This window comes from Callithrix jacchus, chromosome 10, assembly GCF_049354715.1.
Source record: "Callithrix jacchus isolate 240 chromosome 10, calJac240_pri, whole genome shotgun sequence".
NCBI lineage: Eukaryota > Metazoa > Chordata > Mammalia > Primates > Cebidae > Callithrix > Callithrix jacchus.
The window spans coordinates 6,797,882-6,817,060 of record NC_133511.1 but is presented as its reverse complement, the minus strand read 5'-3'; the positions used below and the strand labels follow the sequence as shown (position 1 = coordinate 6,817,060).

Genomic DNA, 19,179 nt, shown 5'->3' with positions numbered 1-19,179 from the left:
AAGAGAGGACTGTCACTGAATGTGTATATAAATTTCATTTGTATGTTAGAGTTTTCTAGTTACACGCAGTGATGGCGACGTAAGGATTTGGCATAGGAAGAAGTTATAGCGAAGGAAGTGAGAATTAATGTTCAGAGAGGTAACAGTCAAGCCGGGAGAGTACTGTTTGATAAGCCAGAAGATAGGAGGAAGAGATGATGAACAGTGTCAAATGAAAGGAAAAACAGCAAACAAGGTTAAGTAGGATAAGGACGAAACAGTACATTGGGTTAAGTATTTATGAAAGCTGTTTCAACAGAGCAGTCACAACAAGAGCCAGATGGCAGCGAATATTGTTTAGCTTGTTTTCTACACCAGGGAGCTGGACAGATGAGTACTATTATTATCAATTCTGGCTGACATTATTGTTAGTGAATGCAACGTATGTTGAAGAGCAGTCTTGTAACCTGGCAATGTGAGATGAGTGGTGATATTTTTATCTAAATAGGTGACTTTTTCAGCGAGTCTTGAGCATCCAATCCATGAAACCCAAATTAATTTGAAATGCTTGTTAATAAAGAGACTCTTTCTCACTTAGGTTTTCTCCTCATTTTCCTATCACATTGATTATAAGAGGTTCTTTGTCAAAATGACTTCTTGGCTACCACCATTTTTAGACTCCAGTAACCTCTTAAAGAGTATTAGATGTGCTTGGACTCTAGTTTAAAAATAATATTATGGACTCTGTTCTTTTGCCTCACTTCTGGTTGAGAGGAACACTCAGGGAGTGATAAAAGTAGAAAAGGAACTGAGCCGTAGACTGTCTAGATTGCTCTGCACTCTGACAGGGCACTAGCAAAGTAACCTGTCTCTTTCCAGTTCTGCCTGATTTGTAGAACTTCCTAATGAGATGAAGTAATAGGGCAAGAAAATATGAATATGTAAACTACATATATTGATTTCAACCGATGTTAAAGGAGGAGCAATGGAGTGACTTTAGGTAGAAGCTGTCTTTAATATGCAGACCAAAATCTTTTGTATGTGTTCTAGTCCTCCGTGGCACATGCATTCCCTCATTTTTCCTCAGATCGTCCTCAAGGGTGGATCTGGTGATCACACGTGATCCTGCTTCTTATTACTAAATGACATATTATGCACACTTAATTATTTTTCATTATAATATCTAGTACTATAAGGTGGAATCCCTTTTGCCAGGGCATCAGGCAGCGAGTATATATGGAGAAAACTTAACAGCAAGCTTTAATCCTTTCTCATCAGATTCCTACTCCCTTCTTGGCGGCCCTCACTTTTGTGGATGAAAGAATGCAAATCATTCTGTAGTTCTGCCATTATTATTTTCTTGTTTTGTCTCCTTTTCCCTGAGGTCTAGCTGACCTGCATGACTTTCCCGGAGATTGCTAATATAAGGCTTTTATTTCCACCAGACAGCTTGATGCTTCTCTTCGCTCATGTGCCATAGATTTACTCTCTGGTTTATATTTTCCACTTAATACATGCATTTTGATAAGAAGTAAGATGATAATATGGATGGTATGTGGATATGATATGTAGGCAACTTGGATATTCTATGAAGAATGGGGAAGTCAAATTAAGAAAGAGAAATACATTATGTGTGATAACTACTGCAAGGCTATTGAAATGTGAACAGCTAGATTAGCAGCATTTTAAAAGTTGATGCTCTGGGAGTTAGTGGGATGGAAGGGATAAACTGAGGATTTTTAAGGCAGTGAAAATGCTCTGTGTGCTATGATAATAGTGTATACATTTGTTTAAGCCCACAGCATATACAGTGTTAAGAGTGAACCCTAATGTAAACCATGGACTTTGGATGATGATAAAGCATCATGTAGGTTCACAGATTGTAATAAATGTACCACTCTGGTGGGGGATGTGATAATGGGGCAGGCTGTGCGTGTGTGGGGGCAGAGAGATTTGGGAAATAACTGTGCCTTCTGCTCAATTTTGCTGTGAATCTGAAACTGGTCTAAAAATATGTAGTCTATTTAAAAACAAACAACAAGGTTGTTCATTAACATTTTAGAAGCATCCTGAAGATGAACTGAAATTTAATTTTTCTGATTTGAGATGAGTGCATTAACCTATGTGGAAATTTGTGGGTCCAAGAAACATAACCTTTGTCACTTCACTCAGTAGTTACCTCTTTTGATAAACATTTAAAAACCTATAAATTCAATTATTTATATTAAACTTCACTAACATTTGCTTCCCGTTTACCTCTAGGTTTGAAGTTTGAGGAAATTCAAGAAAGGTTTGGCGAAGAGTTCTTTAATACATGCTTCGATGAGAATGAGAGAGTCCTTCGAGCTGTGGGTGGCACTTTGCAGGACTTCTTCAACGGCTTCGATGCTTTGTTGGAACACATTAGAACTTCTTTCGGAAAACAGGCCACGCTGGAGTCACCATCCTTCCTATGCAAAGAGCTCCCTGACGGTACTCTCATGCTCCACTACTTCCACCCTCACCATATTGTGGGGTTTGCAATGCTGGGGATGATTAAGGCTGCAGGAAAGAAGATCTATCGGCTGGACGTGGAAGTGGAACAGGTTGCGAATGAGAAGCTGTGCTCTGATGGTTCAAACCCAGGCAATTGTAGCTGTCTTACTTTCCTTATCAAAGAATGTGAAAATACTAAGATCACAAAGAACCTTCCCCAGGGACCTTCCCAAGTTCCTGCGGACCTCAGAATTAGCATCAACACCTTCTGCAGAGCCTTCCCTTTCCACCTGATGTTTGACCCCAGCATGTCAGTCCTGCAGCTGGGGGGAGGTCTCAGGAAGCAGCTTCGGTGTGACACTCACAAAGTGCTCAAGTTTGAGGACTGCTTTGAGATCGTGTCTCCAAAGGTCAGTGCCACCTTCGAAAGGGTCCTGCTGCGACTGTCTACCCCGTTTGTGATTAGAACCAAGCCTGAGGCTTCTGGCTTTGAAAATAAAGACAAGGTAAGTGGCTGTGGACTTGAGATGGGTGATGGGAACTAGAAGAGTGGATAATTATTTCAGTAAATTACATGCTGGCTGTACTTGTAATTATTTGGGCAAGAGAGCATAAAGTGTCATTTAGAAGATTACTGGTCCCTGGATGTATGTAAAAAGATTTGGCCCAATTCCCAGCCATTTTGCATAGTGTCTGCCGCCTCCATTAATTTATTTCAGCATATAAAAAGAAGACGTTTATTAATACTAGCTATAGCAATTACAAAAATGATAGAACTCACTAAAAACCTAATAATATAAACTCATGAATATTTCCACTGACTAGAGTCAAACCATGAGAAATACAGCATTTCAACATTGTGGGGTGTGACTGCAGTATCTTTAAATATATATGCTAAAAGCTATCTTCACTTTGAATATGTTCTTTTCTAAATTTCGTAATCTAGGAACATCTGGTTTACATCCTATTTTTGTCTTAATATGCACAATAATGTGTTCCCTAAAAGTTGAGAATTGACTATCTCAAGACTTCTTTTCTATTTAAATTTTAGTATTAAAATACAAATTCATCACTTTAGAACATGATCCCGGCCAGGCGCGGTGGCTCACGCCTATAATCCCAGCACTTTGGGAGGCCAAGGTGGGTGGATCACGAGGTCAAGAGATTGAGACCATCCTGGTCAACATGGTGAAACCCCGTCTCTACTAAAAATACAAAATATTAGCTGGGCATGGTGGCGCATGCCTGTAGTCCCAGCTAGTCAGGAGGCTGAGGCAGGAGAATTGCCTGAACCCAGGAGGCGGAGGTTGCGGTGAGCCGAGATCGCGCCATTGCACTCCAGCCTGGGTAACAACAGCGAAACTCTGTCTCAAAAAAAAAAAAAAAAGAACATGATCCCTAGTTGAGAGAATACAGTGAAGACCGGAAAATTGTTTGTGGATTTCTTTGAATCTCTTTTGGGAAATGTGGGTTATAAATTATAAATAATTCATAGAAAGATACCAGAAATAAGTCTTAAAATGTTTGGATTTAAATCAACATTTTGTCACTCAGGTAAAATATTTTAAGAAGTCAACATTAAAATAAATAATAAAATGTAAAGAAAAGTAAACCATGACTTTTTATGTTTAGTAATACACTTTCAGTGATTAAAAAAACCCCACTAATTTCCAGGAGAAAAATTTGAATGTACAGTCATTCCGTTTCTGGTAGAGTATATTTCCAACACTTTGTACCAGGGTAAATCAAGTTATTTTTGTCTATTCAGACTGTTTCCAAGCATTGGGGGGAAGCTGGTAGCTATTAGAAATGACAGGTTGCTCTGGGCTAAAGGAAAGAAGAGTAGTAATTAAAGTAATTAAAGACTCAGTGAAAATAATTTATACATACTCGGGAGTAATAATAAAGAAGTGAGGAAATAGCCCCCTGAAACCAGTGCTTAACACGTTTTTGAGGATTTTATACAGCACTGGTTTCATGATTGATGATTTTTATGATTCTGAAGTTCAATGGAAAGTTTTAAAATCAATATTAGAGAGAAATGGCCAGGCAAAGTTGCTCACACTTGTAATCCCAGAACTTTGGGAAGCTGAGGCGGGTGGATCACCTGAGGTCAGGAGTTTGAGACCTGCCTGGCCAACATGATGAAACCCGGTCTCTCCTGAAAACTCAGAAAAATGAGCCAGGCATGGTGATGAGTGCCTGTGATCCCAGCTATTCAGGAGGCTGACGCAGGAGCATTGCTTGAAACTGGGAGGGAGAGGCGGCAGTGAGCCCAGGTTGTGCCACTGAACTCCAGCCTGGGTGACAAGAGCGAGACTCTGTCTCAAAAACAAACAAAAAAAATTATTTGGGAAAGATAGAATGATGCTCATTTATTCACTATGACTAAATTAGGTGATTTAGGAACTCAGTGTTTTTTATCATGTAAGTTCACTGACTTGAAAACATCTAAGGATAGACCTGGGTTCCAGTTTGGCACATCTGGGTATTTCAGTCTGAATGAATTGTTGCTATCTGATCGTATGATGATGCTTTGAATAAAATTTGTCACATATGTGTATGAGATATATATTTATACACATATATATATGTTCAATAATTACCCATTTTGAAGTCCTTTAGAATGGAAGAAACTTAAATGTGCATTTTGGTTCTCATTTGTAGTTGTTTTAAAATACATTTTCCTCTCTCTTTAATTCAGGGACTATTGAAGCTATCAGTTCTGTTTCACAGAAGTGCAGTATTTGGCTAGGAGAATTTGAAGCAGTTTTGGCCTTTAGAATTGAAGATGGTATTTTTGGAAATATGTTTGAACTAGAATATATGATTATCAGTGTTGTCACTTTATATATTTTATAGATTTGAGAAAAAATAATTGATTTTAAAATTACTGCTTCAGATTTTTCCCCCTTATATTTCATTTGGCTTGTATTTCTATTTAATTTGTATACCAGAGTAAGAAATAGACATAATGAAACGATGACTCAAATGTCAAGGCCCCCTGCCAATTCCAATAATAAGGAACTGTGCTCATTGAGGAGATGCAATTATCATTTAAACATGTTAGTAGCAGTTTAAAAATAAAGCAATAGGCAGGATTTTCAGTTAAAATAAGGATAGAAATCCACTCATCCTTATATTTATTTCTGCTTACTCACCTGAGTTTGCCAGAATGGGACATTTGGGAGGTTATGTTTGCCCAAATTGAAACTATAGTCAGTAAAGTTGTCATGTACAGTTTTAGCAGATAAATAACATTTTTCAATTAGTATGTCATCAGGCTTCAAATTTATAATTTATGACAATATGGAAAGAAGAAAAATCAGACGTAAAAATTGTGTTTCTATTGATAAATTTGACTTTGGTCCTTATATTTTCCCCCAATAGCTCTTCTTGTTAATGTGTACCTCTGTTGTCTGGAGTCTAATTTCTTAGTTAGCTTTTATAAGAAAAGGTGATTTCAAAATAATTTATATTTATTCCTTATTCTAACATTGAGGGCACTCATAATTTAACTGTTTTGTCTGTGCATTTAATACCAATGAAATACTACCTCAGCCATGAAAAAAATCAAGAGCTAATCAGATAGCTGTATGACAGTGAAACATTTGCAGATCGAACTGCAGTGCTTTTGATAAATCATGATCTTTGTGATTTTCTGTTGTCAGTCACAGGTTAATTGTATGACTAGAGGTGGAAAATGCTCATGAGCAGTTTGGTGAGATAGAAATGAATGGAAAGCTATTGTCCTAGCCTCCAAAGTATTTGCATCTTGGTTTTGCTGTAATGAGCTGGAAAGACGCAAGCGTTGGTCATCAGAAGCAAGAATGTCACCTAGGGGCATCTGATGCAGTAATCAGTAGCAGGCTTCAACAGTCTTGAGGTTAGAAAAAAACTCTTCCAGATGGCTTGACCATGCTTTGATTCCTCTACATTTTCTCTAACTGATCAGCCACTCCTCACATACTCTTCTCTCCCCCTCTCTGTTTTCTTCTTTTCCCTCTTATAGTATTCCTGTGTTTTCATCCTTCCCTAAACTCAACTTCCATTCATCATCTTCTTTCCTTATCAGATGTCAAACATTAAGTATGAATGAATTGGTTGTTTTTTAAAAACGCAGCAGATTCAGTATAGAGAATAAAGACTGAATTAATTCATGTTAATTTGCGCTGTGTATCTCTTTTGTCCCATTTACATCAAATATTGTTCTGAGAATTTGGAAATGTATTGCATAGATCTTTTGAATTACAAGGCATTATGGTGAATTTGAGATTTTTTTTTTTTTGGCAGCTTAATGAGCAGTTTGCAGGTTAACCTTTAGTCAATGTAAACGTAACCCACTAATATGAATTACAAAGCTTCTATGTCTACAGTGAATCTTGTTTGTGGATAATGTTGTTGGAAATCAAAGTAACAGCACATAGCTTCTTTCTCGGCCATGTAAGGTCATGATGTGTGGTGAAAGTACCAGCAGACTGGGAGAGAGGTGTCTCTGACAACCATGATCTTAGTAAACCTTTTTAATGTTTGAGCCTCCGTTTTATACACTGGAAATTAATGAACATAAATTACTATTTTTACTCCTTTACAAATCATACTTAGCATATATACATATATATGAGGTCAATTGATCATGAACATTTCTTTCTTTTTTTAAAAGTTGTTTTCATTTTTGGAGATGGAGTCATGCTCTGTCTCACCCAGGCTAGAGTGCAGTGATGCAGTCTCAGCTCACTGCAACCTCCGCCTCCCCTGTTTAAGCGATTCTCCTGTCTCAGCCTCCTGAGTAGCTGGGACTATAGGTGTGTACCACCACACCTGGTTAATTTTATATTTTTAGTAGAGACTGGATTTCACCATGTAGGTCAGGCCAGTCTCAAATGCCTGACCTCAGGTGATTCACCCACCTTGGCCTCCCAGGGTGCTGGGATTACAGGTGTGAGCCACCGTACCTTGGCATGAAGCTGTCTTTCATCTCTATGTTTCCGTGAATTCAGATGCATTTTAAAAGACAGGTGGGGAGAATCCGACTCATCTACCATGAAGGGCTCATCTGTCATCAAGAATTAGTTAAAATAATTCTCTGACAGTTTAGGCTGCCTACCTCAGAAAGTTATTTGGGAGGACTAATGACATAATCCATGTACAATTCTTAGCATCTTTGACCCCAGGGTTAAGCACTGCGTAAATGTTATTATTGCTTCTTCTCCTGTTATTATTTATGTTTCTTTCCACCTATAACATTCTCCCTATTTAGTCCCCTATTCACTTACTGCCTTATATGAGATAGCACCAGATATCAGTAGGTTTGATAATTTTAGAGAAATATTGAGCTCACCTTACATCTTCACAAAATATGCCTTGGTCCCTCCTGCTTGTCTCCATAATGCAGACTAGAAGACCACTTGTAATACATTCTATAGGAGCTCTGTTTGGATCTGCATTTTATTTACATACTATAGTCATTTTAAAATCTCTGGCCTCTTTGTCATATTCATGAAGGTTTGGAATCCAGTTTTCATTACCTGTATCTACTAATGTCTTTTATGTTCATTTATCAGAGCATTTTGCAGTGACTTTCAAAAGAAAATGGATGTGTTAACTTAGACACAACCTGAAGCAGCAATGAATTTTGAGAAACAATAAATAACATGAGTTCTTTTGACATTTTTTCTTTAGTAGCAATGCTTCAGAGAACTTTAATAACACCTTGGAAGAAACCCAGCATTTGAAATACACCGTCCCAGGGACAGAGCATAGCATTGTTATTGTCTTCACTTTCATTCTCAGGGTTGGAACTGAGGAAACGCGTCACAAAAACACATTTCTGTTTAATTCCCAGAAATATGCTCTCATTTGTCTTATTAATCAGAAGCTACAAACAAATACTGGGAAACAATTTTCAAAGAATAAAGTAGGAAATGGCTGGTTTTCTGTGGCCAAATCAGTTTTCAAAATACTCTTTTATCTTTTGTAGACAGTTGCCCATGTTTTTCTGAGGCGATGACTGAAAAGTTTGTAAATATATTTATTAATCTTACCATACCATGGTGAAACTGTTGAAAGACAAGTTTCATTTTGCTGTCAAGAATACATTATCTGACTTCAACTTTAATTTAATTTGAGAACGTGTGAGTGGCTCTTTTTCAGATAATAATATTTTATTAGAGAATTTCAAATATTGAACTTTAGTTTTAGTGCTGAACAACTTGACATTAGAGCTTTCTCTATACATTATCCGAACAGAGGCATGACTTAGTTGAAATTATCTGGAGTTCACTCTGTTCTTGTAAGTATGAATGAGACCTTTATTTTTAATTTGTGCATTGCTTACGCACAAAAATACTCTAGAACTGCTTTCTGATCGTGGCTCTTTTTTCTTTTAATGTAACTTATTATTTCTTAATAATTTGAATTTTATATAGATCCAGCGGGTACATATATGGGTTTGTTACTTAAGTGTATTGCATGATGCTGAGGTTTAGGGTTTGATTGATTCCCTCACCCAGGTCCTGAGCTTGGTGCCCAATAGCCTTTCAACTCTTGTCCCCTTTCCCCATCTAGTCTTCCGGATCTGTTGTTGCCGTCTCCATGTCCGTGAGTACCAATGTTTAGCTCCCACTTTTAAGTGAGAACATGCGGTATTTGGTTTTTGTTCATGTGTGTGTTTGCTTAGAATAATGGCCTCAAGCTGCATCATTTTTACGGCTGCATAGCTGCATCCAAGTATGCATTCTTTTATATAGTTTCATAGTATTCCACAATATACATGTACTACGTTGTCTTTATCCACTCTACCATTGATGGACACCTGGATTGATTTTATGTCTTTGCTATTGTGAATAGCGCTGCAATAATCATATGAGTGCAATGTCTTTTTAGTAGAATAATTTATTTTCTTTTCGATATATAACTAGTAATGCGTTTGCTAGGTTGAATGGTAGCTCTTTTGAAGTTCTTTGAAAAATCTCCCAACTGTTTTTCACAAAGGCAGAACAAATTTATATTCCCACCAACAATGTATAAGCGTTCCCTTCTCTCCACAGCCTTGCCGGCATCTGCTGTTTTCGAGTTTTTAATAATAGCTATTCTGACCAGTGTGAGATGGCATCTCATTATGGTTTTGACTTGCATTTTTCTGATAGTGATGTTGATCATTTTTTTATGTTTGGTGGCTGCTTTTATATTTTATTTTGAGAAATGTCTGTTCATGTCTTTTGCCTGTTTTTTAATAGTGTTATTTTTTGCTTGTTTAATTTCCTTATAGATTTTGGTTATGAGACCTTTATTAGATGCATAGTTTATTAGATGAATAGTTCTCCCATTTTTTTAGGTTGTTTACTCTGTTCATTTCTTTTGCTGTGCAGAAGCTCTTTAATTTAATTAGGTCCCACTTGTCAATTTTTGTTTTGTTGCAATTGCTTTTGGGCACTTAATAACAAATTCTTTCCCAAGGCCAGTGTCCAGAATGGTGTTTCCTAGGTTTTCTTCTAGGATTCTTAGTGTTTGAGGTCTTATATTTAAATATTTAATCCATCTTGAGCTCATTTTTGTTTATGGTAAAAAACAAGGGGTCCCATTTTGTTCTTCTGCATACAGCTAGCCAGCTATCTCAGCACTATTTATTGAATAGGGAGTCCTTTCTCTATTGCTGATTTTTTGTCAATTTTGCTGAAGACCAGATGGCTGTAGTTGTGTGGCTTTTTTTTTTCTTTTTCTTTTTTTTTTGGCTTTTAAATGTGAACATAAGTCTACATTTCTCTGGAATAGATGCCAAAGAGGGCAATTACTGGACTGTATGTTAAGTACATGTTAGTTTTTTTTTAATTAATTTTTTTATTTTATTGCATTTTAGGTTTTGGGGTGCAAGATTGTTGCATAGGTACACACATGGCAGCGTGATTTGCTGCCTTCCTCCTCTTCACCTATATCTGGCATTTCTCCCTATGCTATCTCTCCCCAACTCCCCACCCCCGCACTGTCCCTCCCCTATTTTCCCCCAACAAACCCCTGTGTGTGATGCTCCCCTCCCTGTGTCCATGTGTTCTCATTGTTCAACACCCGCCTATAAGTGAGAACATGCAGTGTTTGATTTTCTGTTCTTTTGTCAGTTTGCTGAGAATGATGGTTTTCAGGTTCATCCATGTCCCTACAAAGGACACAAACTCATTGTTTTTGATGGCTGAATAATATTCCATGGTGTATATGTGCCACATTTTCCCTGTCTGGTCTATCATCAATGGGCATTTGGGTTGGTTCCAGGTCTTTGCTATTGTAAACGGTGCTGCAATGAACATTCGTGTGCATGTGTCCTTATAGTAGAACGATTTATAGTCCTTTGGATATATACCCAGTAATGGGATTGCTGGGTCAAATGAAATTTCTATTTCTAGGTCCTTGAGGAATCACCACACTGTCTTCCACAATGGTTGAACTAATTTACACTCCCACCAACAGTGTAAATGCATTCACATTTCTCCACATCCTCTCCAGCATCTGTTGTCTCCAGATTTTTAATGATCGCCATTCTAACTGGCATGAGATGGTATCTCAATGAGTTTTGATTTGCATCTCTCTAATGATCAGTGATGATGAACATTTTTTCACGTTTGTTGGCCTCACGTATGTCTTCTTTTGTAAAGTGTCTGTTCATATCCTTTGCCCACATTTGAATAGGCTTGTTTGTTTTGTTCTTGTAAATCTGTTTTAGTTCTTTGTAAATTCTGGATATCAGCCCTTTGTCAGATGGGTAGACTGCAAAAATTTTTTTCCATTCTGTTGGTTGCCAATTCACTCTAATGATTGTTTCTTTTGCCGTGCAGAAGCTGTGGAGTTTGATTAGGTCCCATTTGTCTATTTTGGCTTTTGTTGTTGTGTGGCTTTATTTCCAGGTTTTTCATTCTGTTTCACTGGTTTATGTATCTGTTTCTGTAATAATACCATGCTGTTTTGGTTATTATAGCCTTATAGTATAGTTTGAAGTCAGGTAATGTGATGCCTCTGGCTTTGTTCTTTTTGCTTAGGATTGCTTTGGCTATTTGGGCTCTTTTTTGGTTCCATATGAACTTTAGAATAGTTTTATTCTAGTTCTGTGAAAAATGATAATGGCATCTTGATAGGACTAGCATTGAATCTGTAGATTACTTTGGGGAGTATGTCCATTTTCATGATATTTACTCTTCTAACTCGTGAACATGGAATGTTTTTTCATTTGTGTGTTACAAAAATTTCTTTCAGCAGTATTTTGTGGTTCTCCTTACATAGACCTTTCACCTTGATTAGTTGTATTCCTAGGTATTTTATTATATATTTTTTTGTAGCTATCGTGAATGGGATTGTATTCCTGATTTGGCTTTCAACTTGAACACTCTTGGCATATAGAAATTTTGCTGCCTGATCATTGCCTTTTAAAGTAGATTTGAGAAACTGATATTTTGATGCAGATATTAGTGATGTTCATGCTGGTTCTGGGTTTAAAAAATTAGTACAGGGTTCAAATTGCTGTTTTTTTTTTTTTTAAATGAACCACACAGGAGGCTTAATGGCATTGTTCCTGTATAGTTACTTTATTTTGTATTGTCAGAAGAGACTGTACATGATTACATGATGAATTATGTATTCCAATAATCATCTATAGGCTTAAAGTGTTTATTTTGCTATATTTAATTTTTGTTAACAAGAAAGATTGTAGCCCTGTTTCAAGGAAACAGAATCTTTCTTTTTTTAAAAAATTATGATTTTCACCCACTTGTCTATTGTGTTCTTCTTGCTTTAGCCTTAATTTACTCTTTTTTTTAAATGCAGAAACTTACTGAGTTGAGATACCCAAAAGATACTCTATTCTTATATAGTCCGTTAAAGAATGAATTTTCCTTTAAGCACTGCTTTAGATTTATTCCATAAATTTTAACCCATAGAGTGTATGTTTTTATTTAAATCAAATTATTTTCTGACTTTTATTGTAATTTCTTCTTTGACAAATTGGTCACTTGGTATTATGCTATTTAATTTCTAAAAATTTTGATTTTCACGTTTTTTTATGTCTTAAACAATTTTGATCCTTTACAATTTATAAATACTTGTTTCATTATTCAGCATATGTTCTATCCTGGATAATGTTTTATATGCAGTTGAAAAGAATCTGTATTTTCTTGTTTTGGAGTTGAGTACTCTATAAATGTCAGGTTAAACTGATTGATGATGTTAAGTCTTCTAAATCTGATACTTTTCTTTAGTTGTTGTTTTAGTTATTTAGCATGGAATATTGAAATCTTCAGCTGTATCTGTTGCATTTTTTGTGGTGGTATTTTACATGTTATAAACTCAATTATATAAAATAATTGTAACTATTATAGGTGATATATACATAAAATATATAACAATTATTATGTCTATTATGTATGTTTTTTAAAGAAATTAGAAAATATATTCAAGTGTATTCATATGCTCTCTTATATCTAGCATTTCCAGTGTTCTTCATTCTTTCCCTAGTATTCATGCATTGTCTCTCAATTGGATGATGTTCCTTTGGTATATCTTGTATAGTAGATCTGCCAGCAACACGTTCTATTGCTCTTTGTTCATTTGGGAATGCCTTTATTTCACCTTCATTATTGATAGTTTTTCTGGATATAAACTTCTTGATTGGAAGTGTTTTCTTCCTCAGCAGTTTCAATATTCCATTTATTGTCTTTTGTCATATTTTGTTTCAAATTAGAAGTTAGTTGTTAATTACATTGTCGTTTCTCCATTTCTGTGAACAGAATAGAACATGGTGATGTAACAGAAAGTAATGGGCCTTGGGCATTGAAAAGATTGATTGGGTAGGGAAGATTTCTTTCAGAAATTGGCATGTCATCATTTTAAAGGGAATAGGTAGGACTCATACACTCCTCTAATATCCCAGAACTGATGGGATTTGTGGAGTAATTACTCTGTTGTGCCGTCCCACACATTTTATGTCCTTTCTAAACATTCTTGTCTGGAGCAACCAATTTATTTTCTTTCTTTTCATTTTGTCCAAAATATATATTTTGCTGGATACTATAGACATTTAATCATATGTATATTTTCAATTTGCTATTGGATCCTTTTGATTGTTTTAAATTATATAATTACAATCATGAAAAATTTGGAAAATGCAGAATGCTAATAAAAACCATCTATTTTTTATTAATTCCTTGAAACACCCATTGATAACATTTTGATGTACCTGTTTTTTGCTTTGTTATGTAAATTTCATTAGTTATATAGTTGTAGATAATTGGAGTTTTACATACTCTGTTTTTCTGATAAAAAAATAATACATGCCAATGTAGTCTTTATATTTTTCTTTCAGTTTTTTTTAGTAGTGTAGTTAAGCTATTTTCCTATGGCATATTTTCTCTGATCATTCAATAGAGTCTTAGCTATTTTGGCATATCTCCTATTCAGATTCTTGTTACTTCCTATGCAGTTGTCTTGTATAATTTTAAATTTACTCTCCTTTAAAAATATTTATGGAGAAACTTCTGTTCAGAAAGTTTCATTCATAGAAATATCTGAAAAGTCCATTGTACTTGGCTTTATCCTTTCTATTGATATTTTAGGTTGAAATGACAGTTTTTCCTTTGGATATATTCTGTGTGGCCATGTGGTACCCAAGAAGTTGCAGCTGAACCATAAGGCCAGCATGTACCTTTACTCTTCATTTTCAGAGCAACAGAACTTCATGGGCTAATCAAGCATTTGAAGACCATTTAGAAAAACATTAACATATTATTATTATTTTTATTATTATTATTATTTTTTGAGATGGAGTTTCGCTCTTGTTACCCAGGCTGGAGTGCAATGGCGCGATCTCGGCTCACCGCAACCTCCGCCTCCTGGGTTCAGGCAATTCTCCTGCCTCAGCCTCCCGAGTAGCTGGGATTACAGGCACGCACCACCATGCCCAGCTAATTTTTTGTATTTTTAGTAGAGACGGGGTTTCATCATGTTGACCAGGATGGTCTCGATCTCTTGACCTCGTGATCCACCCACCTCAGCTTCCCAAAGTGCTGGGACTACAGGCGTGAGCCACCGCGCCCGGCCACATTAACATATTATTACAATTCCCACAACGCCACAGGATACTTTACCTAAGAGAATGCAGAGTAGTTTTCTTAGCAACCCTCACCCCATATTCATCAAAAGAGGGCCCCAGAGCTTGACTGTTGCTCTGGTGGGAAGATAGCTTAGGTAGTCACAGTAGCCTTTGTCTTCCTTAAGTATATTCTGTCTTTGTTGTTTTTGTTTTTTGAGACAGTTTTACTCTTGTTGCCCAGGCCAGAGCACAATGGCACGATCTTGGCTCACTGCAACCTTCCCCTCCTAGGTTCAAGCGATTCTTCTGCCTCAGCTTCCTGAGTAGCTGGGATTACAGGGGGCCACAACCATGCCTAGCTAACTTTTATATTTTTAGTAGAGATGGGTTTCACCATGTTGACCAGGGTGGTCTTAAACTCCTGACCTCAGGTGATCCACCCACCTCAGCCTCCCAAAGTGCTGGGGTTATAGGTGTGAGCCACCATGCCCGGCCCCGGAGTACATTCAAAACAGGAAAAGGTAACAGAGGCTTGGCAACATAACACACTAGACCTCTTTTCTTATGATTTTGTAATGGTTTTACTTTTCAAGGGTCTTGAGAGCTGGTATAATTGAGTTCCAGGATGCAGATGACAATTTATTTTTTTTTTCTATACCCATTTTTGAATCCCGACTTAAGCTATAGATCTTTCTTTTTGCAAGTGGGTTTATGGTAATTTCTAATTATTGTAATTCTGATAGAAGCAATTAGTTTACAGATGTTTCGATAGGGCATCATCATTGAGCAAGCACAGAATAAAGCAGTGTTGGGAGACAATATTGTATATGATTAAGAATACAGTCTGTTGAGCAGGACTTCCCAGCCTCAGACTGTTATTTACTAGCTGGGTAACCTTGAGCACGGTAACTTTTTGAAGCTTGCTTTCATTGCCAGCCTGATAGTCAGTGGACCTCTCTTGTTTGCTCTCATTTCCTTGTACAAATAACTACCACGTTCTTCTGACTTCACACGTTTATTTACTACTTGCTTTAGTTTTGTCACTGAACATATATTTAACATTCCCTTGGTTGTTTTTCTCATTTTTAATCCTTAGTTTTGACTAAACCCTACTCCTTTTGTTAAAGTTTAATATTTATTCTTAGAGACAAATGCCAAAATATTGTTTAATATTTAAAAGGCTTATCTGTCAGTAATTGTCTGTATCTGTGTTTCTTAATATTTCTGGCACTATTTTAAGTGTCTTGTATGAAAATGTACATAAGAAGTGAAAACTGCTTTCAAATATTTTAATGGTTATCGTATAAAAGTGAGATAAAGTTTATTTTGTTTCAGATGGCAAAACTAGAATCAAAGAGTAGATGTTATAAGTAGGTAGGTTTGGTTAAGAATTAAGAGAAACATTCCAACAACTGGAGACGTTAAAAATGGAGGGGGTTGCCCAGTGAAATAGTGGGCTCTGTAATACTTGGGAGCTCATAAAGAAAATGAATGCCAACCACTCAGTGGTATTTACTGAAGATTCATAAAGGGAATCCAAACTTTAAACGTAAATAATATGATTACATTATTTTTGTAATACTAGTTTCAGGAATAGGGATAGTATCTATACTAAAACATTGTGCGGAAAAAAAAAAAAACTCAATTCATTTTATTCCCATAGCAAATATGGTTTAACCTTAAAAGTAGGGCCGGGCGTGGTGGTTCACGCCTGTAGTCCCAGCACTTTGAGAGGCCGAGGTGGGTGAATCACGAGGTCAAGAGATCGAGACCATCCTGGTCAACATGGTGAAACCCCGACTCTACTAAAAATACAAAAAATTAGCTGGGCATGGTGGCGTGTGCCTGTAATCCCAGCTACTCAGGAGGCTGAGGCAGGAGAATTGCCTGAACCCAGGAGGCGGAGGTTGCGGTGAGCCGAGATCGCACCATTGCACTCCAGCCTGGGTAACAAGAGCGAAACTCCAGCTCAAAAAAAAAAGTAATAAAGTAATAAATTGGTGGAATAGAGACTTAGAAAAGCTTTCACTCTATTTAGCAATTCTTCTTCTTTCAAAGCTTGGTACATGGTGGATTTCAAAATTCAACTCAATAAAGTATCTTTAAAATTCCACCTGTATTTGAATTCCAAGTTTAGTAGACAATTTCCACTTCTCAAAATTCAATGAAAACTTGATTTCTCTGATCTATGGTGAATAGTTTATATATAGTAAAAGCTGCCTTTAAAACATATAGAACTAAATAGGGGTGCCTTATAAGAAAGCCATTAATTTATGTTTTTTAGCATTCGTGAAATTGGACCTTTAAGAAATGCTGAAATAGTAAATAAGTAATTAGGATATGAGTTGTTAACAAGTCTTATTTCAGTTGATTTAGTTGTTAGTCAATGGCAGCCAGTTTACACATTTCTGTTGCACTAGTGGGTAAAGATGCTGATCACTCACTAGAGATCAGTTTCTGTTGTATGCTTCAGAACTCTTAGTTCTGTTTAACAGCATTTCCTTATTCTGTGAAGGAGTACAGTTAACCATATTTTGTTTTTCTGAAAATAACCAAAATCAAAGTGCAGTCATGCACTGCATAATGATGATTTACTCAGATTGACTGCACATATGACAGTGTTCCCATAGGGTTATAAAGTTGTCTTTTACCACGCCTTTTCAGTGTTTTGACACAAAAAGACCATTGTGTTCTAGTTACCTGCAGTATTCAGAATAGTCACGTGCTATATAGACTTGTAGCCTGGGAGCAATAAATTTAACCATTTAGCCTATACGTGTAGTAGCCTCTGCCGTCTAGGTTTGTGTAGGTATTGCTCACGTAATGGTGAAAGCCTAACAGCGTGTTTCTCAGAAGGTATTTCTATTGGCATTAAGTAATTCATGCCTGTATTTATATTTGAATCACACAGTGATCTTAGTTTGCTTTCTGTTTTTCCTAATGAAGATGAGTTTTTTTTTTTTTTTTTTTTGGAGATTCGGGGGGTCAGAAATCTGAGTCTAATGCAGGTGACAAGCAGAGGACATTGATTCCAAAACTCTTGCTCTTTGAAGGACAGGCCAGAAATTATATTTCTTGTCAGGTCAGACTCATCTGTGAAGTTGTTGTTGGCTGATATTAAATGTGTAGGTCCTTCAACGGATTGAGATTTCAAGCTTACATGTTTCAAAATGTCAAGTGAATGAATGACTCTTTATTGGCCATTGAACACCAGCTTCAGAAATCCTTCCATCCACTGTAGAAGAGGTGTGAGGGAATCTCTTTCTCTCTGTGAACATATTTGGAGAACTCATCTTATGATTTATGGCAGCTTGCACTTTTATATTTTTTAATTTAGATGTTATGAACAAGGTAGGTATAGATCTAACAACAAAATTACCATAAGCAAATGTTAGAAAGAAATTGTCATGAACATCTTACACTGCATGTTCTCATTCATAGGCGGGTGCTGAACAATGAGAGCACATGGACACAGGGAGGGGAGCATCACACACTGGGGTCTTTTCGAGGGGAATAGGAGAGGGATAGCAGGGGATAGGGAGGTTGGGGAGGGATAACATGGGAGAAATGCCAGATATGATATATGTGACGGTGGGATGGAGGCAGCAAACCACATTGCCATGTATGTACCTATCTGACAATCCTGCATGTTCTGCACATGTACCCCAGAACCTAAAGTGCAATAAAATATATATATATATGAAAAAACAATTTTGTGCTAATCTGACACATTTTTTAGGTAGGTTAAGTATTCTTATCTATCTTAATACAACTAATTATGACAACTATTTTTCAGTAGTTTAATTACCATTCTAACCTGTTCTGTGGTTATAATGACATATTCCATACAAGAATTTATTATTCTGTGAAATAATATATATTATTTTATATACAATATTTACATTCTATGATAACTCAAAAAGAAATACAGTTTTGTGAAGTTTGTGTTTTTACCTATCCCCACTTTGTAGAAGTAAATAGTACCTAATAAATTCTTTGTAAGTTCCGTTTCCTGTTTCTCTATAATCTTGATTTTATGGGACTATGTAAAATCTATGTATTTCATAGATTTTACACTTCACCCTGTTAACTTTTGTTTTTAAGTAGATAGGATTTTTAAACTTAAATCTTTATCACTAAATTACAGAAGAGAATGCAAAATTTTTTATTCTTTTCTGTTATTTACTGGTGAAAATTCAAGTTTTAAAAAAGAGAAAACAGAAAAAAGACTGTTTTGCTGTTCATGTGGGGATCGTTGGAGTCTATAAAACTGTGTTTGATTTTCCTTAAAGAACATGATTTTGGAAAGTGTGTGTAGTGTGATCACTTCAGTTTTCCCCAGACACTTCTTTGGAGTGAACAACTGTTTTACAGCGTGACCTCAGGGTCACTGTTCATACTCAGTTTACAGGGCTGCTTCTCACCACTATCATATAACGCTTTAAATTAATTAATCTAAAAAATATGTTCAGAGCCTTCTTTAAGTCTAAATATAGAGTATCTGACTATCTGCTATGTTTCCCTTAACCACTAATTTGATTATTCTAAGGGGAAGAGAAGATTCAGTGGGTCTGGTATAAACTGTTCTCTATAATCTGAGCAAGGCTCTGACCTCATCTTTCCTGAAGGTGGAAAAATAGTCTCATAAATTTATTTAT

The 19,179-nt window shown here is 36.3% G+C and overlaps 1 protein-coding gene across 6 annotated transcripts in view; it reads left to right on the top strand.

The window, feature by feature from the left end:
* Positions 1-19,179, top strand: part of GUCY1A2 (guanylate cyclase 1 soluble subunit alpha 2) — a 420,406-nt gene that overhangs the window by 83,573 nt on the left and 317,654 nt on the right. For all 6 annotated transcript variants that reach the window (XM_054241317.2, XM_035264420.3, XM_078339369.1 and 3 more), the window contains exon 4: positions 2,242-2,960. In XM_054241317.2, coding sequence (XP_054097292.2) covers positions 2,242-2,960 — 719 coding nt within the window. The remainder of the gene's footprint in view (positions 1-2,241; positions 2,961-19,179) is intronic.